The sequence below is a fragment of the Pipistrellus kuhlii genome, unplaced genomic scaffold, assembly GCF_014108245.1.
Source record: "Pipistrellus kuhlii isolate mPipKuh1 unplaced genomic scaffold, mPipKuh1.p scaffold_m20_p_17, whole genome shotgun sequence".
Classification (NCBI taxonomy): Eukaryota; Metazoa; Chordata; class Mammalia; order Chiroptera; family Vespertilionidae; genus Pipistrellus; species Pipistrellus kuhlii.
This window is the reverse complement of record NW_023425482.1, coordinates 26,652,543-26,675,683: the sequence shown is the minus strand read 5'-3', so window position 1 is coordinate 26,675,683 and position 23,141 is coordinate 26,652,543. Positions and strand designations below refer to the sequence as shown.

The window sequence follows — 23,141 nt, the reverse complement described above, 5'->3', positions numbered from 1 at the left end:
TAAGTGTCCAATCAGCAGGGCCAGGGAAGCAGCCATATGGACGGTGGCTTTCCCCAATCGGGCGGTTACAGACGGGCTTGGGAAGGGAGGGAAGCCTCCGAGACAGGCTTGCATCCGTGGGAAGTTGCTTGAAGCCGATCTGCTCTAAATAGCCATAAGTGGTCCTAGCTGGTTTGGCTCAGTGGATAGTCAGCCTGTGGGTCAAGGGTCCCGGATTCCATACCAGCCAAGGGCACGTACCATGGTTACAGGCTCCTCCCTGGCCTGGGCCCTCGCTGTGTTCAGGAGGCAGCCAATCAATGTGTTTCTTTGACATTGATGTTTCTCTCCCACTCTCTCTTCTCCACTCTCTCTAGAAAATCAGTGGGAAAAAAACCTCGGGTGAGGATTAACAAAAAAATTAAAAAGTCGCTCTCTTTAAAAAATAATAACCGTGTGAAATACAGGGAAGGAAGAGCGTGCTGTCAGAAAAGTCTCCTCCAGCGACATGCTGGTTTGAGGGAGGGTCGTGTGGGAGTTGTGTCTCAAGGACCCAGAAACTCTCCTGGAGCAGAGACTGTGATGGTAAATACAGTTGCTTGTTAGGCTTATCTATAACGGGTGGGGCTGGCTGCAGGTCTGGAGTCCGGGTTAGTGTGCTTAGTGCTGGTGAGAAGGCTGGGCCCCGCCTCGGAAGCTCAAGTCCTCTGGACAGAGCGGACAGCAGCCCGGTCCCCCGTCACCTTCTGCTGAATAAGGGGGACGGGCCGGTCTCGGCCGCCGGCTCTCCCCGGCCCTCCGCGGGCGGCCTGGGCCCAGCGGGAGGAAGGGTCCCGGTTCCTTAGGAGTGTTGGCTGAGCCGCGTCTGGTGGTCACACAGGAGCAGGCGTAGTCCCTTCCGGGCTGGCCCGCAGAACTTCAGCCCCACGGCGGGCCGTGGTCGGCTGGTTTAGGCGTAGCCGCCAGCCATCTGGCTGGTGGCCGCATTGCTGCCTACTCCTCGCCAGGCCTGGAAGCTGAAGAAAGCGCTCACTCCATAGGCGATCATCACTAAGCACGAGAAGAACTGAAAGAGGAGAGGAGGACACCTCGCTGAGTGGTCGGCAGCGCGGCCCGGGGGAGGGTGCGGGGACAGGGACGCTGGCAGGAAGGGGGCAGCCTGGCGCAGGCACAGAGGGACCTCGGGCTCCTGCTTAGCCCGGACCAGTGGCTCCGGCAGCCACACCAACTCCCACTGAGCCACACACTCATCGAACACCTAATTGTTGGGGGCCGATGGTGCTGATATTACCTTCCAGTGTGGGGAACCCTTAACCACGCAGACAGGTATGTGACAGGCAGCTGGACAACATGCTAACAGGCGTGATTGAGGGGCAGGAGTTACTTTAGACATGAGTGATCTAGTTTGTAAAAGGCAACAATCCAAAGCTACCCTAGGAATCTTCTGGAATCTGTTCATGGGAGAGCCTGTGAATCCCCCCAAATGGTCTAAACTAGGGGTGTCGAACTCAATCAGAGAAGGGGCCAAAATCTAAAATCCAGCCTGAATTGCGGGCCGAATGGTTTACTGAACAGTCATAAACTGTCATTGTGATGGAAACGCAGCGGAGTGCAGTGATGACAGCGCAGTGCCAGTGCGGGCCACATTGCAAGGCCTGGCGGGACGGATTTGGCCCGCGGGCCTTGTGTTTGACATGTGTGGTCTAAACCATAAAGGTCTTGCCAAAACCGGTTTGGCTCAGTGGATAGAGCATCAGCCTGCAGACTGAAGGGTCCTGGGGTTTGATTCCGGTCAAGGGCATGTACCTTGGTTGGGGGCTCATCCCCAGTGGGAGGTGTGCAGGAGGCAGCTGATTGATGTTTCTCTCTCATCGATTGTTTCTAACTTCTCTCCCTCTCTATTTATATATATATATATTTTTTAAGGTCTTTGCATGAGCCCTTTTCAAAGTAAGGATGGGGGCGATACTTTTTAAGGTTCTCTGGTGGGGAGGAGGGGTTGGGGAGTTGCCTATAATCCTAAGTCAGTGAGTTGCAACTGATTGACAGCCAAATTCAAAGGTGAACCCAAACTTCCGTTCACCACAAGGTACTTCCCCAGCCTGGTGCTCCTTCGGGCCTTTCTGTTAACCATGGAGGGACCGAAAGCTCGTAGGACGAGAACTGGGGAGGGGGCAGGGGCCTGGCCTCAGACCAGGGAGCTCTGGCGAGGCCCGGGGAGCCATACTCACGGAGGCGGCCGCCCGCTGGTTGTACGCCCCGGTGCCCTTCAGGGACGTCTGGTCGACAGAAGCGGCGCAGGCGATGAAGGCGGTGATGTAGAGCACGGTGGCGCCCACGTTAAATGCCATCAGCTGCAGGCGGAGAGGGGCGAACTGGCTGAAGATGGGAGACCTCCATCACGGGAACCTCATGGCTCCCGCCGGCACCCCCCGAGCAGCCAGGTGGACTGGCATTGAGGATGGGGACGGAGACCCCGGGGCCTCGCAGGCACAGCCCACCCAGGCTCTGCCCGGAGGCCATCTGAGCCCAGCGCAGACACCCAGGCCGTGGGAGCTGGTCAGGGGCAGCAGCAACCCGCCCAGCGGGCAAAACCCATTCCCTGTGGCAAGAGGCCAAATGCAGCCTGTCGCCGAATGTACCAATGAGCTAGAGTCCAGGCCACTCCTCCGTGTCCACACAGGGCCCGGCCCAGGCCCCCTCCCCCACCCCTTCCCACTGCAGGCCTGAGGGGGGAGGGGGGGTCTGCCCCAAGTGGGAGGAATCTGTTCCCCTTTTTGGCCACAGTTTAGGCTCAAGGTCCCACCAAATGCCAAGGTCAGGACCCAGCAGGATCCTGAGCCAGACCAGAGCAGGGAGGACCCTTCGCTGACAGCCAGGCCCAGGTGCCCTTTCTCGAACCCGGGGCCCCTGGAGCCAGCTAACGGTCTTCACAGAGACTGCGAACTGCTGGCTCTCACACATACATGCTTGGTTCATCCCATAGTTTATCTTTTACATTGCCAACGCGGTAAAATTAGATTTCATATGAACATCTGAAGATTTCATAAAACCTTTCCATCATAAAACACCGGATCTGGCACCAAGCGGCCTGCTTCCCACTGACAGCAGCTGGAACCGAGTAGAGGGGCTCCCTGTGGGCCGATGGGTACTGGGCTCTCCAGACCCCACTCCTAACCCACTACTGCCTGCCCAGTACAGTCCCAGGAAAACCCCGACTCGGAATCCCAACTCAGCCCTCCGGGAAAAGGCCCAGGAGTGTGAGAGACGGCTGAGCCTTCACGGCCAGAAAAGGAACCACTGAGGCTGGAGGCAGCTGGGCCCTCGTCTCCAGAGCCCGGGGGCCGGGTGGGGGGATGGACTCCCTCCTCGCCCCAGGACCCTCCCTGCAGGCCCGGCTCCGGCCGCCTGGCTCCTGCCAGTGATGTCAAGTCCAACAGACCCGGTCTGTCCTGAGGATGACTCACGTTTCCTCGCTCTAAACAGGCATTGAGTCGCAAACAATGCCGCTCGTCCCAGCCGTGCTTGTCTTACAGTCACGTGCCTCTCTCTCCTCTCCGCTCGCTCGCCGAGAGCCTCAGATCCCAGCTGCGGGGGTTTTCCGGGTCAGAGAGAAAACCCAGCGCGTTCTCTGCCTCTGGCCCGGCCCTTCCTGTGCTCGCTCCTTCCGAGGAGACTCCACCCTCCAGCTGCAGGGGCTTCACCCTGGGGGCAGCGGGTGGACACCCTGCCGCACCCAAGTACATCCTGCACACACCGCCCTGCACACCCCCCTGCACACACCGCCCTGCACACATACCCCTGCACACACCGCCCTGCACACACACCTGCACACATACCCCTGCACACACACCTGCACACACCGCCCTGCATACCTGCCCTGAACACACTGCCCTGCACACCCCCCAGCACACATACACCCCACACACCTGCCCTGCACACACAGCCCAGCCTGGGTATTCCTGCCAGGCCAGCCCAGTCTCCAGAGACCCTCTGCCACACAGGCTCAGACTCCGACTGCCCCCAGAAGAAAAATATTTAAGACTCCAAATGGCCTCTGGTCTCTCCAGCCAACGGCCCCTGAACCTTGACCCCCTTCCCTGGAGAAAGCCAGGCCCGTGTCCTTCCTGGCTCCGCTCCCAGTGCCCAGAAAAGCTGGCCACCACGCCATCCCCCCTCCCCTCCTCCTCATAGCTCTGCAGGCTAGCGGAGGGCCCTGAGGATTGCAGCCATCCCACCGCCACCTCTCATTTAGGAGAGGTCACCCCACAGCTCAGCCTGGATCACACACACACACACACACACACACACACCGCCCAGACTCACCACCAGCGGCCAGGGCACCATGTACAGCTTCGAGTGCAGCTGGAACAGGTAGAGGACGAAGATGACGATTGTCAGCAGCCAGAGGAAGACGGCGACGAACATCACCCAGCCGTAGGCCGGGTACAGGTGGTATGGGGTGTCGGCGATCAGGGCCCACACCAGCAGCCCCAGCCCCTGCAGGGAAGAGAGGGGCCGAGTCTCGCAGGGCACCCAGCACTGGGGCTGGGGCCACAGGCCAGGGGCCCCGGGGCCTGATGCTGGCGGGCTCCGTCACATTCCCATTCAGTCAAGAAACATTTACCTGGCTCTTCCTGCACACCCTGCACACCAAGCCCTGGCCTGGTAAGGTCCTTTCCTTACCGTCCCCTCCTCCATTCTGGCTCCCGCGGCTCCCCAGGCACCCACCCCCCAGGATGGAAAATTTTTTTAAATATATATTTTATTGATTTTTTACAGAGAGGAAGAGAGAGGGATAGAGAGTCAGAAACATCGATGAGAGAGAAACATGGATCAGCTGCCTCTTGCAACCCCCCCACACTGGGGATGTGCCCACAACCAAGGTACATGCCGTTGACCGGAATCGAATCTGGGAACTTTCAGTCCGCAGGGCAAGGCTCTATCCACTGAGCCAAACCAGTTTCGGCCAGGATGGAAATTTTGTTTCTTTCCCCAGACTGTGAGCTCCCCAAGAGCAGGATGACTGTCTCACACAGACAGCCAAGCTGTCGCACCACCACCACCCCCCCAAGGGACTAACAGCAAGGACCCCAGAGAGACTGGCTGGTCTGAAACGTCCCCCTCCTGCCAGCTGTGTGACGGGCACATCTGCTAGCTCTGTGCCTCATCTGCCAAATGAGCGTCCTGGCCACACCTGCGTCTCAGCGCTGGGTGAGGGACCGGGGCCTCCTGTGGACGTGTTTGCTATCGTTATCCCAGCCCTCCAGGCCACAGGGACCCACACAGCCCTCCTGAGGGAGCAGCAAAGGATCTGTCTGCCCTAAGGCAGGGAGCTCAGGGAGACCCCTACACCCCTCTCATCAGTGCGTCTTTATTATCCCATCCCCCCAAACACACGCAGAGGGAAATGCGCCCTGGTTGTCACAGGGGGCCCCCATGGGCAAAGGGCAGGATTTGAACCCAGACCCATCCTCCTCGGGAACCCGGCCCAGAGAGTTACTTAGCGACGTGTGCAAACCAGGACACAGCAGCGGCAGCGGCCCCAGGGCCAGGCCCGCGGGCACCGGCTCCCATCCCCGCCCACCCGGGCTCCGGGAGATGGAGCAGCCGGATAAGCAGCGGGAATTTCTCCTGTTCCTCAGGCCCCACTGCCCTGGCCCGGCCCAGGGCGCCGCCTCGGTTTCTGCCCCAGAACAAGGAAGGTCCATTCCTCCCCCTGAACCAGACGGACGGGTTCCTGCCACCCCCGTCTCCTCCTGCACAGCCCCAGCATCTGAAGGGAGCACCCCCACCCCGGGCGCCAGGACACCCCCCCTCAGGACAGGGCACCCCCACATTCGCGGGCACCTCTGCTGGCCTGGGTGGCCCTGCTGGGGACTCACACTCTAGTGGGGAGAAAGGACCAGAAACTTGTCTGCAAAACAGTAAACCCCACTGCTCAGAGGAAGAGGGATGGACCCCAACTGCCACCTGCCTCCAGGGCTGCCTCCGGCCCCTCTGCCCTGACCCTTGACCCCTGACCCCTGACCCTCGGGGTCATGCATTCAACAGACACCTGCTCTGATTGAAACAGACAAAAGCCCTGCTCTCACGGAGGGAGAGGCGCTAAGAACTCAAGACCCAGTGAGATGTGGGGGGTCCAGGGTGAGGGCCAGGGGAGAAACCTTTTAGAAAAGAGGCCAACAAGGATCTCAGTGGGAAGCAGACACCTGAGCAGAGGCGGAGGAGGGCGGGGGAGGGGACGGGAGGGCAGGAGGGAGCCATGTGGGAGGAGCAGAATTCTGCCTCTGCTCCTTGGACCCCGTCCCTGGCCTCCACGTTCTCCTGCCCCTACATGTTGTAGGCAGTTAGACAGACATGGGCAGAGCAAGGACCACGGGCCGAGTACAGGTCACCAGGGTGAAAGCCCCCAGTACCTAGCAAAGGACAGTCAATGGTCGGGTGGGACCAAGCCCCCAGGGTGACCTTCCCTCCTCTAGCAGGCAGCTGGTCATGTGACTCGGACACCCTGACCTTTCCTCCCTGCAGATACCATCTAGGCCTCGGTTGGATTTCAGCTCCGGGCCCAGAGAAGCAACAAAACCGGCCAAAACCGGCCTCGGGACCAGCTGCATCGGCTAATGCCCCTGGCCTGGTGCGGGCCCGTCAGCGGAGACCACAACCCGGAATGGACGCACCTGGCTGGCTGCTGCATCTGCGCCTGAGATCCCCCCTGGGGTCCCCCTAAACCTCCGCCCTTAAAACCCTTAGGACGGAGGACCCGGCACAGGCTCCCTCCTGGGAGCAAGCCCAGTGCCTTTCCCCTTCCCCCCCACCCGCCCTGCACCTGCCCCTCCGCTTCCCCACTCCCAAGCCCCAAGGCCCTTCCTTTACCTCTGGAACCTGGTTGCTAAGCCCCTTTCTCCCAGGAATTGCTGCTTCTGCCTCTGCGACTTACCCCATAGATGCTCTCTCACAGTTTGGGTCGTGCTCTGAATCCTTTTCTAGCCAGAACCCAAGGACCGAGGTTGCTGAACCCAGGTTTGGTCTGGCCCCACTGGTCAGACACCTGGTGATGTTCCTGCTGCCTACACCACCATCACACACACATCTTCTCCACACACACACACCACAACCAAACTTCCTGTCCTCACTCCTAAACTCTGAGGCCCCTGCAGCACCTCCTCAGCTAAGTGCTATCGACAGAGAGAACTCTCTGGAAATCTTAAAGGTGCAGCTCCCCTCCCTACCCCCTCCCCTTTCTCTCTCTCTCTCTCTCTCTCTCTCTCTCTCTCTCTCTAAAACATAAAGATTTCAGGTTAGGAATTTTCTCTTTAAATGAGAACTGTCGGGGAAAAAAAAAAAAAAAAAGGCACATTCACATATGCCCCGGGACCTTTGCACCTCCCAAAGAATTTCTAAGCAAGTGGAAACAGAGCTATTTCTGTTAAAGTCACCTGCAGAGAAGAGAGAGATCCGTCACCGGTGCCAGACCGAGAGGCATTCCGAGGTGAGAGTGGGCCCTCATCCAGGGACTGGTGTCCTTCCAAGAGGGAAACTGGACACAGAGACACGGAGATAGAAGGCCACGTGAAGACAGAGGGGAAGAGACTGGAGGGATGTGTCTCCAAACCAAGGAGCACTAAGGGCTGCCGGCCTGAACCCCAAGCAGCTGGGAGGCCTGACTCAGACTCTCCTCCAGACCCTCCAGAAGGAACCGCCCCTGCCACCACCTTGACTTTGGACTTCCAGCCCCCAGAACGGCGAGCGAATACGTCTCTGTGGCTTTACGCCATCTGGTGCGGGGCACTTTTGTTACGGCAGCGCCCGGAAACTAATACATCCCTCTTGGCTGCCCTCTGAACCTGCGGGCGGATGTCCCGATCTGGTGTAACTGGGACGCTGGCATCGGTTCTTGGCCTGTTAACTCCCTGGGTTCAAGCTCCGATCCTGCTACCATCCTCGATGCATGCCTTCGGGCAAGTGGCTGGACCTCTCTGTGCCTCCCTGCCCTATTCTTCAAAGTGTGCCTACCTCCTGGGATGTCGATGGAGAAATGTGTAGGAGGTGGGCAAAAGCAGGTTTACGGTTGTTCATGTGGAAAAACGACATGCAGGTGAGGATTATTTTACAAGAGCTTTAATAACCCAAAGGGATCTCACAAGGCCACGGTAAACATATTCTGCCCACCTGTATAGAAGTACTTAGAGCAGCACCCAATAGGTATTGAGTGTAGACTTAACACTCAATACCTCTTCTACCACCACGGCCACTCTAAGAAGTAAGTGTCAATGTGGGTTTTCCGGTCCGTTCTCTGAGCCTGGAGACCTTGGGCCTTCGTAGTGTGTGCAGTTCCCAGGGGCGGGAGGCCCGGCGAGATAAGGAGTGTATCTACACGTAAGCACCAGGCACGGTGCCCAGCAGATAAGGGCCTGGTGCCAATGTGCGCCCCACCCACCTGTCAGAGACGGGTGGAGCCGAAGCGGGAGGCCCAGGTGCCTCCTGGAGCCGCACTCCTGCTCCTCGGAGGCTGAGGGTCCCTGAGCAGAACACGTTAGACCTTTAGACCTCAGTCTTCCCCTCTGTGCAATGGGACCTCAGTCTTCCCGTCTGTGCAATGGGACCTCAGTCTTCCCCTCTGTGCAATGGGACCTGTCTTCCCCTCTGTGCAATGGGACCTCAGTCTTCCCCTCTGTGCAATGGGACCTCAGTCTTCCCCTCTGTGCAATGGGACCTCAGTCTTCCCCTCTGTGCAATGGGACCTCAGTCTTCCCCTCTGTGCAATGGGACCTCAGTCTTCCCCTCTGTGCAATGTTCTCCAAGGCCTCCTCCAGGATGACCCAAAGCCCGCTCTCCCATCAACCCAGAGAGTCACCCCATGTCTGCCTTTAATCCTCCCCTCCCTGGGCTGGGTCAGACCCTTGCAGGTTCGCTGTGTGGCACTGGGGGAATCACCTAACCTTTCTGTTCTGTTTCGTCATCTGACATGTGAGGAGGTTGGGGAGGGGGTGCTGGGCAGGGTAGTTCCAGATTCTAGTGGGCAAGAGCAGACATGGGGCTGTTAGGCCGTCCATCGGGGCATTAGGGAGGGAGAGGAAACCTGTGGGAGGGACACGGCCTCAGAGTCCGGGGGCAGACACTGGGGCAGGCAGGTCGCAGAACTAAGGGGCTCCCGGGGAGTGGGGTCTGGGGGAAGGCAGGCCTGAGGCAGCCAGAACTTGCAACTTTTCAAGAGACACTGGAATCTGAATTTCTAAAAGTCTTCCGCTTTTTGTTGTTGTTAATCCTCACATGAGGACATTTTTTCCTATTGCTTTTGAGAGAGTGGAACGGAAGGATAGGGGTGGGTGGAAGGGGAGTGGGGGGGGAGAGAGAGAGAGAGAGAGAGACAGAAACAGAGACAGACATAGACTGGTTGTCTTCCCGCTCATGCCTGGACTCGGGGCCAGAAATCACTCTTAGGTCCTCAGTGGACGTTCTAACCACTGAGCCGACTGGCCAGGATAAATCTTCAGCTTTTTAAACATCGAAAAGGAAACCAATTGTTTTAGAAAAGCGCAGGGCAGGGGCCACCCAGCATCCCGCAGGACTCCCCTCCGCCCCCCGCCCCCGCCCCGCCCTGCACTGCACCGTCCGGGAAACTGAGGCCCATGAGCGGAGCCTTGTCCCGGGGTCCCCCTCGCAGGGACACATCTGGGCATCTGAGGATACTCAGTGCTCGGCCTGGCCAGGCCCAGCCTCCACCCCCGCCCCGGCCCTTCTCCCCGGAGTGAAAGGGACTTTATGGGGACAAAAAGCCACCTATTGTGCCGCGGGAGACAAAGGCGCGGGGACAGAGGCTCCGGCCGCGGCCTGGCCACAACCACCCCACAAGCCGCCCGCCCCTGTGTCAGGCGTGGGGGGGGCCGCTCGGAATTCCCGCGCTCTCGGAGCCTCTAACACTCGGAGCCTCTACCAGGGGTCCTCAAACTTTTTAAAGTGGGGACCAGATCACGGTCCCTCAGAGAGCTGGAGGGCCGGACTATATGAACTACTGATTCCTACTGTAACACCTCGGCTGCGCTCACTGCCCAAAAAACCTGGCGGGCCGGATCAGACTCCTCTGCGGGCCGCATGTGGCCCGCGGGCCGTAGTTTGAAGACGCCTGCGTCTACACTCTGAGCATCCGAGAACCGCAGCCGTGCGGGGACCGAGCAGCTGCACAGCCCGCAGAGCCGACTGCCAGCCCCGAGGCCTGGCTTTCCTGAGCTGCAAAGAGGGCGAGAGTCCCCGAGCCCCGTCCTCAAGGCACTGAGCAGACGCCGGGTGCCCTCCAGGCCATGCCAGGCACCCAGGCGCCGCAGGGAGCCTGCCCCAGGGTCCCCGCCCAGGAGCCCCGGCCGGGCTGTCACAGGGAGTGCGATGACCACGGTCACCTTCAGGCCGTCCGCAGGCGGCCTTTAGCTCACTGCCTGCTTTCCCCGGTCACGGGGTTCAGAACTGAGATTTTTTTTTTTTAATTCGCAGAACCTGACCGTTGGCCGCTTGCCTTCCTGCCCTGAGCTCTCTCCGTAAGACCCTGACGTGCCACCCTGGCCCCTCCCCTTTGGGCAAGCAGGAGGGTCCAGCCCAGCCCAACAACACAGGGCCTGTGAGGATCCAGGCTGGAGCTCCCTGGGCTGGGGCTGCCAAGAAAAACAGGCTCCCCGTCCCTCCCTGACCCCACTCCTCCCCCATCAGGTTCCCATCAGCCCTCTGGAGATTGAGCCCGCAACCCAGGGGGCAACTGATCCATGACTCTCATCACTGATGTTTCTCTCTCTCTCTCCCTCTCCCTTCCTCTCTGAAATCAATAAAAATATGTATTTTTAAAAATCACAAACCAGCAGTCCCCCTTCTGGAGACGTGGGCACAGGTGCACTTGGCGGCTGGCACAGCAGGTGGGCGAGAGGAGAGCCCAGGTGTCTGTCATGGAGGGGGGCGGGCCTGGCAGGTCACACCTCAGCTGCACAGTGAGACCCTCACACAAGCCCCCAATCCGCACAGAGACCCAAGGATGCTAGGCCCATGTTGGAGGGAAAAGGGAGGGAAAAGGGTGCAGAAGGGCGTGTGTGTGTGTGTGTGTGTGTGTGTGTGCGTGTGTGTGCAGACTACATCCCTGGGGTAAAGAGGGGAAAGGTGGCATCTGTAGCCACATTGGCGTAGATCTCCTTAAAAACAAGGGGCCCGCCGGAACCGGTGTGGCTCAGTGGATAGAGCGTCGGCCCGCGGACTGGAAGGTCCCAGGTTCGATTCTGGTCCAGGGCATGTACATTGGTTGCGGTGGGCACATCCCCGTTGGGGGATGTGCAAGAGGCAGCTGGTTGATGTTTCTCTTTCATCGACGTTTCTAGCTCTCTATCCCTCTCCCTTCCTCTCTGTAAAAAAATCAATAAAATATATTTAAAAACAAACAAACAAACAAACAAAAAAAAAAAAACAAGGGCCCACGCGAACCCAAAGGGCCTGACGTTTTTCCCTGCGCTCTCTCCCGCGCTGTTGGACCCCGGAGCGTTGTGAATACGTTACTTATTAAAGAAAGTAAGCAAATAAAGGATTAGAGAAAAGGACACGGGCAGCGATGGGCACTGGGACAGAACATCTGGGTGTGTTGCCTCTGGGGGAGGGGGGGGGGGGGAGCATGGCTGGGCACAGTTCCAGGGCCCCCATCCGTGCTCCTTTAAGTGGGGGTGCAGGTTCTGTGTAGAAATATTTACCAACTGGCCCTGGGACCCCACAGGCCCGTTGGCGGCTGCCTCACAGGCCCGGCCAGGGAGGGACAAGACGGACCGTGTTTCCATGGGCCACCCTTGGCGCTGTTTGTATGTTTTGCTTTCATCGATCATTTTTCCAAACCTTTTGTTAAACAGGTCCACCCACAAAGAAATGGCTAAAAGGGAGGGGGCTCCCGGGACGCTATGAGATGCCCTGGAAGAGTTAGAAACGAGGAGGGCAGCTGTATGGCGGGCGCACTGGGTGTGAGGAAAGCGACTTCCTGAACAAAGGAGACAGAATAAAGCCAGCGTGCTTTTCTCACACGCACAGGAAAAGGGCCTGCAAACGCCCCCAAACAGCGGTTCCCTTGGGGAGAGGGGCAGGAGATCCAAGAATAACCTGAGCCTTATCTGAAAGCAGGCTTTTGTTTTCTTAAGGAGGGTGTGTTCGTGTATTTATAACATAATTATTAATTAATTCGAAATCAGCCCACACCCTCCCGGCCACAAGTGGGGAGGCGGGCGGGGCCAACAATGCGGAGCACTGGTTTGCTCTGTTGGAGGAAGCCCGTGAGCTTGCAGGCCCTGGAATGCAGCACCAAAGACACGGAACCCACAAATCTCAGAGCTAAGGGAAGCCCCCGCCCCCGGAGGGGGGGACCCCAACACTGCATTCCCAGCGCAACCAACCTCTGCTCACACCTCTCAGACCTGAACCACCTCAGCCAGGCGGCCTCTTCCTGGAGGCCAGCCGACCTTCAGGCCCTGCCCTGCCCCGCACCTGCCTGCTGGGGCTGCAGGCGGAGCCAGGGTCAAAGAGGAAGGACGTCCTAACACCCCCAAGCGCCCAGGATGGAGCAGGCCGCCCGGAGACGGACTGAGCTCCCTGTCTCTGGAAGCATGCAAGCTCGTGTTGAGCAAGCACCAAGGGACCTCTGATGGCAAGCCTGAGAGCCCTAGGATTGCATGACACCATGAATCCTCAGTGCCCTCCATCCCAACATACTCCACGATAAGCTCTTGGTAGGCATGATCCTCCATCGTCCTCGCAATCCCACAGTCACCATTTTACAGACAAGAAAACCGAGGCTCAGGGACATTAGGGAACTTACCCAAGATCACACAGCCGGGGAGGGGCCAGAGGCAGGATTTGAACCAAGGGCTGCCCGCACTGGATGCTGGGGCGTTGTGATCAAAGGCAGGGGAGGCTTCTGACCTGTGGATTCACCTGCAAACTGGTTTCCCCAGGGTAGGACCAGAGGAAGGACGGGAGGTGCCGAGCTCAGTGGTGCTGTGGCCACAGGACGCTCACACGGCTCCTACATCTTGAGCCTCAAGGCTGCCCCGGCATGAGCTTTGGTCTGTTCCCACCCTCCTGAGTGCCGCCTCCTCCTCCCATTTTACTACCCCCGTGAGCAAGCACTTCTGTCAGGGAGCCTTCCCTGAGTGGCCCTGACATCCCTCCCCATCTCCTTCCTCCAAAGCATAGGAACACCCATCCCCCAACAAAAAACAACAACACACCGAACAGGAAGCAGCTGAAGCCAAGCTTCGAATTTACGGATCCGAGTGCCAATCCCAGCCCTGCCACTTTACCCCGCGAACCTGGGGAAATTCTTCTCCCTCTCCGAGCCTGTTGCTCATCCACTTTCTTCCCAAGACTCGGGGAGGTTTTAAAAAAATAATAAGCCTATGGTCACGTAACGGCATCCGCTTTGTGCTTATTCTATAAAGGTTTTGGGGTCAGCACAAATTAACCTCACCTTCCACGACATTCTGACACCCTTTAGCCACACGAAGATCTGAAGCATCAAACCCCCAGGTTTTTATCATCCAAAGAGCTGCCTCTAGATCAGACGTGTCTGCTTCCCTTTTCAAGATGCTACCGTGTTTCCCCGAAAATAAGGCATCCTCCAAAAATAAGGCCTACTTAACAAGTTTCCTTCTGAGTGAAATATAAGGCATCCCCCCCGAAAATAAGGCTCCCCCAGGCTAAACATGAGAGATTTGGTCCACTGATACTGAAAGAAATGGAGTCACAAGAAATTCACCAGAAAATTCAGGAATTGGATTGTTATGATGATGTTCCAGAAGATGATGACATGATTGTCATTGAATAAGTGAGTAAATTCTTGATACTGCAGGATTCACAGTTTGTGTGGTTTGTGTTGACAACTACCGTACTACCGTACTGTATACCGGTAATAAATTTCCTTTATTTTCATTTAACAATAAATGTGTATCATATTCTTCTTCATGGAAAAATAAGACATCCCCTGAAAATAAGACCTAGCACATCTTTGGGAGCAAAAATTAATATAAGACACTGTCTAATTTTCAGGGAAACAGGGTATCTGTGTAAATTTAGCATATTTCCCCTTTCGCCCAGGCTGGTAGGAAGCTCAACAAAGAACAAGAGCCTTACACTTGCTGCACATTGCTGGCACAATGATCTCGTTGGGACTAGCATTCATTTGGGAACTGGAGAAGGAGGGAGGGTTGATAAAGCAGTGACCACGGAGGTTGGTGCTTCAGGACACATTTCATACCAGACAAAGAGCCCATCTCCTGTGCCCACCCCACCCCGCTCCTCCCAACACACACCTGGGCCCCTTCACCAAATCCCATTCCCCACCTCCTCCAGGCAGCCTTCCCTTCCACAGCACCAGCCCCTGTGCCTGGTGGGAAATGGCTGATTGTGATCCTTAGGGCCCAGGCCAGAAAAGTCAGAGCACTCAGGGCTTAGCTCCCCTAGGGAGGAGGGTGAGAGATCTCAGGCAAAGAACTGACCTCTGAGCCCCAGTTTCCTCACCTGCAAAGAGGGGGGAAGGGGAGATAAGAGGATCTAAAGCCCTCTGGGTACCTGACTAGTGGGAGCTACTACACTATTATTATGGATTCCCAGCAGAGGGTGGTACCTGTTGAGTGAACCCCCCCCCCCCCCCAGACCCAATGGAACGGTCCGTTGCCAGAGAAACAGCTCAGGAAGCAGCTTCTCCCAGAAGCTGTAGGTAGAGGCACTAAAAGGAGCGGGATCTTCAGAACTCTGATGGGAGACCCTCATCCTCTGCACCCCAATGGCCACCCCGGTCACACCCCAGGCTCCAGGAGTCCAGAGACCTGAGGGCCAGCCTCCATCCAGGACTGCGTTCTGGCTAGACCTCAGTGTGTCCACACCTGCGCGATGGGACCCAAATGTCCCAGACTGGTCCGCTGAGCCACAGGGACCCCCCTTTTGTTCTAGAACGATGAGGGTTGGAATAAGTGGAATCGGAGGAGTCTGGAATAGGAAGAGCATGCTTCTGTGCCCATGAAGCCGGGCAACCAGTGGGTGCAGGCTTGCCACTACGGGAGCCATTTGAGCAGAGACGGTTGAATCTGGTAATGTTGAATCCAGTAATGCCTGCAGCCTGGGAGAGCCGCAGGTCACCCACGAAAATCTGCTCTGCACCCCGCCTCCCCTAAACCAGCAGCCCCTGTTGGGTCGGACAAAGATTACATGGGGACGTAGGCAAAAGGACTCCTTCCAAGGCTGGCTCCAGGTCCCAGGGGGAAACAACCCCCAGCCAGGTTAGAATGTCCTTCCTTCGATCAGAACAAGGCAATCGCAGCTAACAGGGCATGATCTCCTGTGACTATAGCTCGTCCTCAATATTCTGTTTCTGCCCCTAACACCCACAAGGACCTTGTGGCTTCCTCCAGGGGAGGCCTGTGCCTCTGACTTGGTTGGGGACTTGGGGAAGGGGGGTCCACAGACAGCTCATCACCTCAGTCCCACTGCGACCCCTTCCCGGTCCCACTGCGACCCTCTCCGGTCCCACTGCGACCCCTCTCCAGCCCACTGCGACCCTCTCCGGTCCCACTGCGACCCTCTCCAGCCCACTGCGACCCTCTCCGGTCCCACTGCGACCCTCTCCAGCCCACTGCGACCCTCTCCGGTCCCACTGAGACCCTCTCCGGTCCCACTGCGACCCTCTCCAGCCCACTGCGACCCTCTCCGGGCCCACTGCGACCCTCTCCGGTCCCACTGTGACCCTCTCCGGTCCCACTGAGACCCTCTCCGGTCCCACTGCGACCCTCTCCGGTCCCACTGCGACCCTCTCCGGTCCCACACCTCCTGAGCGCGCCCAGCACACCGCCACCTACAAGTGCTCCGAGTCCACTTTCACCAGCCCGAGGGCTACTCCCCCAACTTCCTTTCTGCTCTCGGGTCCCCACACCTTGGCTCCGGGGCACCCCGCCCTTTGAACTCCCTTCCCCTCCCAGGCCTCAGGTTTCAGGAAGTCCTGCTCCACAGACACCTCTTCCTCCGTGACACTTCCCGGGCTCAGAACTGACCTCCCTCCTCCTCCCTCCTGCCCCCCCCCCGCCCTTTCCCACCGGTGGGACCGGGCTCCCTGCCCTTCACAGCCACCCAGAGCCTCGCCCACAGCCCAGCTCCAGACCCGAGGCAGCCCCCGGCCGCATCCCCTCCCCAAAGCCACTCCTGGAGAAGAATTAGAAATGCAGATTCCTGGGCTGGCCTTCCTGAGAGTCAAATTCCAATGCCACATTTTTCCCGGGGGTGGGGACCGAGAAGCTAAGTTGCAACAACCCCGCCCCCAGGAGGAGCTGAGGCTGGGGTGCAGAGGGGGCTCCGGGGAGAGCACTGAGACAGCACTGACCTAGGGGCGGAGGGCGCCAGGACGGGGGTCTGTGCTCAGAGGACCCTCCTTCCAGCCTGAGCCCGGCAGCCTGCATGGACCCAGCGGTGCGGGGACGGCGGGAGAGGCCCTAACGGAAAAGGGGTCCTGCCCACCTCCGGGTCCCCCGTGCTCCTCTGAAAATGGCCCGGCCCTCGGCTGGGGGAGCAGCCACCCAGCTCCCCGACTCGCGCCAGAGGCACTAGCGGGAGAGAACCAAGCTCCCCACCCCCGGCCAGGGACTAGTCATGGAGGGGCAGGCGGGCGTCCCACCGGTCGGTCGGTCGGTCGGCCGCAGCCGGGGCCGTCAGAAAGTCTGGAAGACCCCGGAGTCTCGGCCCCAGCTTCCCGCAAGTCACCCCCCCCACACACACACACACACCGCGGCTCCGGGCGCGGGACCTCGGTGCGCGGGGCCGGCCACACCGGCTGGAGCCCGGCGGCTCGCCCGGCGGAGCCACACGGGCCCGGCTCCCGCGGGGGCGCCCCGGGGCCGAGCCGAAGTCCAAGCGCCGGGACGGAAGTGCCCTTTCGATCAGACCCCGGTGCTCCGGGGCGCGGCCCCGAGCACGGAGCCGGCCCGGACTGGACTTGGGTTTAAGCCGGGGGCCCTGTCCCGGCGAAGACGGGGACCGGGTCGCCCGCGGGGGCTGTGGCTTACGTGGGGGGCCTCTGGGGACCGGCTGGGGAGGGGGTGATGGGGCGGCGGCGGCCTCTCTGGACTCGGGCGCCCCGTGCGTGTGCGCGCAGGGGCGCAGCGGGGACCCTCGAGGTGAGAGGGTCCCAGGGTGGCCTCGGGGCGCCCCCGGGGAGACACGGCGTGGTTTGGGGAGTAGGAGCGCTCAGCCCCCCCCTCCCCCGGACCCCCATCCCATCCCGGGGCCCCGGCGCGCTCACCAGCTGCAGCAGCATGAGCGCCCCGACGGCGGAGCGCACGAAGCCCAGGTCCGGGCGCAGCGCGGAGGCCGCGGCGCCGGCGCCCTGCGCGGGGCTGCTGGTCCGCGTGCTCACTTTGGACGGGAACTCCGCCATCGCGCCCCGCTCGGCCCGAGGTCCCCGCCGCCGCCCCTCCGCGGTGGGACCGGCTCCCGCGCGCTCCTCCCGGGGGACCCGCTCCGGCCGCCGCTCCGGGCTGCGCGCGGCTTCGGAGGAGGAGGGAGCCCCGAGCCGCCAGGTGCGGCCCTGGCCCCGCCCCGGCCCCGCCCTCCCCGCGGGCCCCGCCCCTTTAACCCTTCGCTTGCCGCCCGCGGGTCCCGTGGTCCCACTTTGCAGACGGTGAGACTGAGGCCGGCGCAGGCGGTGAGATGGTTCCGCCAGCAGAAACCAGTTTGGCTCAATGGATATAGCATCCGACTGTGGACTGAGGGGGTCCCAGGTTCAATTCTGGCCAAGAGCACATTCCCAGTGGGGGGTATGCCTGAAGCAGCTGATCCACGTTTCTAACTCTCATCCACGTTTCTAACTCTATCCTTCTCCCTTCTTCTCTATAAAAATCAATAAAATATATTTTGTAAATGAAAGACGATCCTTGGTGGCTGGGGCAAAGTGAGTGAGGGTGCGAGGCGACACGTGGGCAGGGACCCAGTCACAAAGGGCTCCTTAGTCTCCTGACAAAGGGCGGCCGGAGCGAATGATCATGAACTTGGTGCCTTAACAGAACAGAACAGCCTTCTCGCAGGTCTAAAGGCCAGAGTCTGAAATCCATTTCCTGAGCCAAACCAAGGTGTCAGCAGGACTGCTCTTCCTCCGCGGGTGTGTAGGGGAGTGTCTGTGCCTGTCACTCCCAGCTCCGCGTGGTGGCTGCTGACATCCCTTGGCTTGTGGCCTCCTCACCTCCATCTCTGCCCCTGTGGTCACATCGCCTCCTCTTCTGCGCCCATCAGCTCTCTCTCTGGTAGAGACACTTGTGATCGGATGAAGGCCCGCCCCGGTAACCCAGGATGATCTTCCCCATCACAAACCTTCACGTAGTAACCTGCTGACACCCCTTTTCTCTGTGAAGTAGAAGCTGCAGGCTCCGGGCCAGGGCCTGGTGTCTCTCGGTGGCCCTTGTGGATGGACAGAACAGTGGAGTGAATTCCATTTTAGGGCCCGATGGTTTCAAGTCGGAGAGCGGCAAGGCCTGAGTGGACAGTTTTCACTGGTGGATGCAGACTGAACCCTTTGCCCACTCAGCTGGTTGCTTGACTGCTGCTTCCTCCCAATACCCCCATAAGGTGCTCAGGGAAATGAGGGGTGCTCCTTTTTTTTTTTTTAATATATATTTTATTGATTTTTTACAGAGAGGAAGGGAGAGGGATAGAGAGTTAGAAACATCGATGAGAGAGAATCATTGATCAACTGCCTTTTGCACACTCCTACTGGGGATGTGTCCGCAACCAAGGTAGATGCCCTTGACCAGAATCGAACGCGGTACCCTTCAATCTGCAAGTCGATGCTCTATCCACTGAGCCATACCGGTTTCGGTGAGGGGTGCTTCTTGGTGGCTACGGAAGCATTTCCCAGAGACCAGCCTCTCTGCTCGCTGCCCCGAGCCCAAGTGCAGAACCAAGTGCCCGGGCACACCCTCCATGTTATTATGGCCCAGAAGACAATGCGACGATTGTGTCGCGGGCAGAATCTAAAACAATAGGGTGGTTTTGTGTTGGTTTGGGTTTGGATTTTGTTTTTTAGCTAATCCCACTTTCATTCCTTCCAAATGGCAGCGAGCAGGACTCAATCCCCGCATTGTTTTTCACTGGGACATTTTCTTCGAAACTGACTTTGTTCACTGCTCCCCCACGCCAGTCAGAAAGCGTGGGAAGGGATGTGTCTGCAGGCTGGGGCCGGCCGCCCACCCAGAGTCTCCGCTGGCGCCACGGGAGCCTCAATGAGGAGGTGAGGGCTGCTTAGTCTCAGGGCTGGTCCCCCCAACCCCTGTTCCCGCCTCAGGGTCTGAGCAGGCCGTCGCCATGATCACCTGAAGCTCACGTCTAGTCTAGGTCTCATTTCTGCAAAGGCTCCCTTCTCTGGCGCTGGGCCTGCCCCACCTGGGGTGGGTGGGGCCTGCCAGAGAGGCCCTGAGCACATGTTGACTGTGCACCTTGGGTGCAGCCGGCACTGGGAGCAGAGCTGGGAGCCCTCCGACCACACCCCACCCTCAGGGAGTCTGATGGGAGGGACAGTCTAGACGTGTGAACCCACAGATCAATAGATACAGGATTACCAGCGGTGCTAACCTCACACACACACACACACACACACACACACACACACACACCCCGGGAAAGGGCGGGGCACCTGGGGAAAAGAAGGGTAATTGGGGTTGGGTGTCATTCAGATAGCTGTGTCAGAGGATGTCTACACATGTAAGCAGAGGCCTAAAGGACGGATGAGAATGAGGCATTTTGGGCAGAGAAATGTGCAAAGGCCCTAAGCTAAGAGAAATTTGAAGAAGGACAGAGGTTATGAGTTGAGGGAATTAGGAAGAGATGAGGTTCCAGAGGCAGCTAGGGGCCAGATCACCTAAGTTTAAACCCTCAGCAACGGAGTGGGCTTTATTATTAAACACACACACAAGACAACAATAGACCACTTGAGGACAGTTATAAAAATTAAAATAGAATTGCATCTATATCCCACCTCTGGGTACATATCCAAAAGAATAGAAAGCAGCACCTCAAAGATATATTTGTACACCTATGCTCATAACATTATTCAGAATACATTGGAAGCACACACGTGGTATGTAGATATGGAAACACAAGGCAATAAGTGCCTGAAGCTTAGGAAACAGTGACCCGGTCGAACTCCTTCCCGTCACTGTGGGGACATCTGTCCATCTCAGAGAAGGACAGGATGGAGCTCAAGCTGCACGGTGAGTGACCAGGGGCCAGGTGGCTCTTCTTGTCCCTGAGCATCTGCGTGGGGTAAGAAGTGGGGGTGCATGAACAAAGCTGGGCTCTTTGGACTGCAGGCCAGCGCCCACTGTCCACACGGCCACCATGCCTGACCTCCCCGGGGCAGGAGAAAATACGGAGCTCAGGGGAGAGATGCCCTTTAAACAGAGCCTGGAAAAGAGCAGTTTGAGAAGGGGCATCATTCCAGGCGGGTGATACAAGAGCAAAGGGTGGGTACCAGGATGCTGATGGCCTTTGCCATGTCTCCGTGTTGAGATGCAGGCAGGACTGGGACGGAAGGGGCAGGTGCTTGCAGGGCCCTGCCGGTCACCTCGGGCCAGTTATTTATTGGCTCAGAATGAGGCAAAGGTCAGACTTGGGGGCTGGTTATCGTCTCTGCCTGGGCCCTTCTGCCTCTTGGAATGAGAGCGAAGGTTGTTCCCAATGGGAGCTGCGAAGAAAGGGCATTAGGATTAACTGTTTGTTCAGTGATCCGTGCCTCAAATTCCTGAGAGACGTGGCCAAGCCAGGGTTTGGGTGAATCCTCCTCATTCCATCCAGGTGCCAGCTGCACCATGAGGTCTGCACCGGGACTTCCTGCCCCTGGATCCCCCCTGTCCTGTGGTTTGCATTCATTCATTATTCATCCTTCACTCCCTTAGCTCCTTCACCACATTTAGTGTCCTAGACCCGAGGGATTTAGGAGCAAAGAAGACTCTTACAGCCCTGGCTGGGTAGCTCATTGGTTAGAGAATCTTCCAGATGCACCATGGTTGTCGGTTTGACCCCTGGTGAAGAGACAACAAATCTCTCTCTCTCTCTCTCTCTCTCTCTGTCTCTCTCTCTTTCTCTCTCATATCGATCAATCAATTAAAAAGAAAACTGGTTTAAAGAGAAATATATGTATACAGGGTGAAGCAAACGTAGGTGTACAGTTGTAAGTACACGAAACACACTGTTTATTCTTTATTATTATTTCTTGTATTATTTTTCAATGACCAACTATAAACCTACTTTCGTCCCACCCTGTATACATACCACATATCTCACAATCAAGAACGCTGAAGGGCATTTGCTAATAGATGCAGAACTGGCTTCTACCACAGGGTGGAGTCGATCGCATCTTACCAATGTTTATTTGCATGTTTATGACCTGAATTTTAAATAGTTTTAAGTAATATATTTCACTCAACTCAAATATATTTTTAAAATACTGTCATTTAAACGCATGATCCATATAAAAATTGGATGAGATCTTTCACAGTTAGTGGCCACTCTGTTAGCACAGCTATCGACAACACCTAATATTGCATCGAAAGAACGTCCAGGAATCTTCTTTGCCTTTTCCAAAGTTTTTTCCCCCCCAAATTATTTTCTGACTGTTTTTTAATTAAAAAGAAAAGTTACGCTAAGTGACTGTCCAGCCTTATGGAATGCCTCCGGTGATGGGGATGTCGCCATCTCACCGGCACCCCGTCTCCTTTCCAGCAAGCTCATTCTGTACGGAAACCTTCCACTTTAACTACTTACCCAACACCACGTCGACCCATCCCATCAAAAATATTAGTGATTAAAAAACAATATAAAAACTTCCGATTCAGAGCCTCGGCAAGTGGCTAGAATTGAACGATATAGTTTCCTTTCCGTTGTATTTATTTTTATGGTTATTTTTTTTTTTTTACCGATGGCAAAGGAAACTTTCCGGTTTTGCTCCGGCTACGGTGCTGTTTCCACTTTAAAAAATATAAAATAGTAAAAAGGCCGAACAAGTTTGGGAATAACGGCGGGGACTGTGTAGATGAACTTGAAGCTGAACGACCAAACCAGCCGGTTCTCAAACCGCGTCACACCACGGCAGAAACTACATCCCAACCACAGCCAGCCCCACAAGCAAGTCAGGATGGCCGAGCGGTCTAAGGCGCTGCGTTCAGGTCGCAGTCTCCCCTGGAGGCGTGGGTTCGAATCCCACTCCTGACAAGAGCCACTCTTTTCTTCCTCCCAAATTCTCAAGGAACGTGTGTACGTTGGACTACGCCAAGAATGTGTCGCAGTCCACAAAGCGGGACTTTCTTTTTACAGAAGTTTAGTAATTAGCATTAGGAAGGAAATGCCTGTGAAGGAGAAAACATCCGTTTGGCAAGAAGAAGATCAAAAAGAGTATCGGAAGGTGTAAATATCTGTGGGTTTGGAGTTACCGCTGAAAAAGCTAAAATAAAAGGAAGTCCTTGTCAGGAGTGGGATTCGAACCCACGCCTCCAGGGGAGACTGCGACCTGAACGCAGCGCCTTAGACCGCTCGGCCATCCTGACTGTGTAGATTACGGTTCACCAGAAAAGCTTTCCGGGAGAGCTCGAGTCTACGCATGCGCACGTGGAGGACATGGGTGAGCCCGGGGAGGGACGGAGCAGGGCGCCCGGGCGGCGGCAGGGGGCGCACCCAGCTCGTGGAAGAAGAATCTGAAAACCCCTGAGCTCCCACGACTGCTCCGCCAGGCACGCATTTGTGCTTCCGACATGCATTCATTCTGCATGCATGCTTGCATGTTCTGTTCACGTCAGGTCTGAATCTTGAAGATCTGCAAGCACCCTGGGTTTTCTGCACAACGTTTCCTCGTGCGTTTTCTCCTCGCTACTAGATCTGATGGCCGGCTCCCGAACCAGGCGAAGCCCGGGTGTCGCGAGGTCTCCTGGCACCTGCACCTCATTCTCTTTCCGAACGTTCTTCAAAACGGCAGCTTCACATTGATAGGTGTGTGGCTCGCTCAGGCTCCGGGTTAGATCAAATCCTGCAGCCGCACAGCCATACCCACCCTCTTTCTGACCGTGTCCCCCGTGCCCAACCCGTGATTGGCATAAGGTGGGCTCAGACAGCGTCTGGGGATTAATCCC

General features: G+C 57.4%; 1 protein-coding gene, 2 long non-coding RNA genes and 2 other non-coding genes across 5 annotated transcripts; 1 reads left to right on the top strand and 4 right to left on the bottom strand.

The window, feature by feature from the left end:
- Positions 1-896: 896 nt before the first annotated feature.
- LOC118720424 (plasmolipin) lies at positions 897-17,528 on the bottom strand. Its single transcript, XM_036440308.2, has 4 exons — positions 17,273-17,528; positions 4,306-4,479; positions 2,211-2,333; positions 897-1,045 (listed from the first exon to the last, which is right to left on the bottom strand). Exons 1-4 carry the CDS (start codon positions 17,405-17,407, stop codon positions 929-931), a joined length of 549 nt encoding a protein of 182 aa, XP_036296201.1. The 5' UTR covers positions 17,408-17,528; the 3' UTR covers positions 897-928.
- On the bottom strand, positions 1,389-1,738 carry LOC123652500. Its single transcript, XR_006741878.1, has 2 exons — positions 1,689-1,738; positions 1,389-1,472 (listed from the first exon to the last, which is right to left on the bottom strand). It is a non-coding gene; the product is annotated as an uncharacterized LOC123652500 (long non-coding RNA).
- LOC123652501 lies at positions 7,253-8,789 on the bottom strand. Its single transcript, XR_006741879.1, has 2 exons — positions 8,752-8,789; positions 7,253-8,557 (listed from the first exon to the last, which is right to left on the bottom strand). It is a non-coding gene; the product is annotated as an uncharacterized LOC123652501 (long non-coding RNA).
- A 4,619-nt stretch (positions 17,529-22,147) lies between the features above and the next one.
- Positions 22,148-22,230, top strand: TRNAL-CAG. The gene has a single exon. It is a non-coding gene; the product is annotated as a tRNA-Leu (tRNA).
- Positions 22,231-22,479: 249 nt separating this feature from the next.
- On the bottom strand, positions 22,480-22,562 carry TRNAL-CAG. The gene has a single exon. It is a non-coding gene; the product is annotated as a tRNA-Leu (tRNA).
- Positions 22,563-23,141: the final 579 nt, after the last annotated feature.

What these genes read in the sequence shown, in the direction of transcription:
- LOC118720424 (XM_036440308.2), bottom strand. Translation starts at nt 17,407, where the DNA reads ATGGCGGAGTTCCCGTCCAAAGTGAGCACGCGGACCAGCAGCCCCGCG. An exon ending in CGCTCATGCTGCTGCAGCTG is followed by an intron (nt 4,480 to 17,272) that starts GTGAGCGCGCCG and finishes TCTTCCCTGCAG; the next exon opens with GGGCTGGGGCTGCTGGTGTG. An exon ending in TGGTGCCCTGGCCGCTGGTG is followed by an intron (nt 2,334 to 4,305) that starts GTGAGTCTGGGC and finishes CTCCGCCTGCAG; the next exon opens with CTGATGGCATTTAACGTGGG.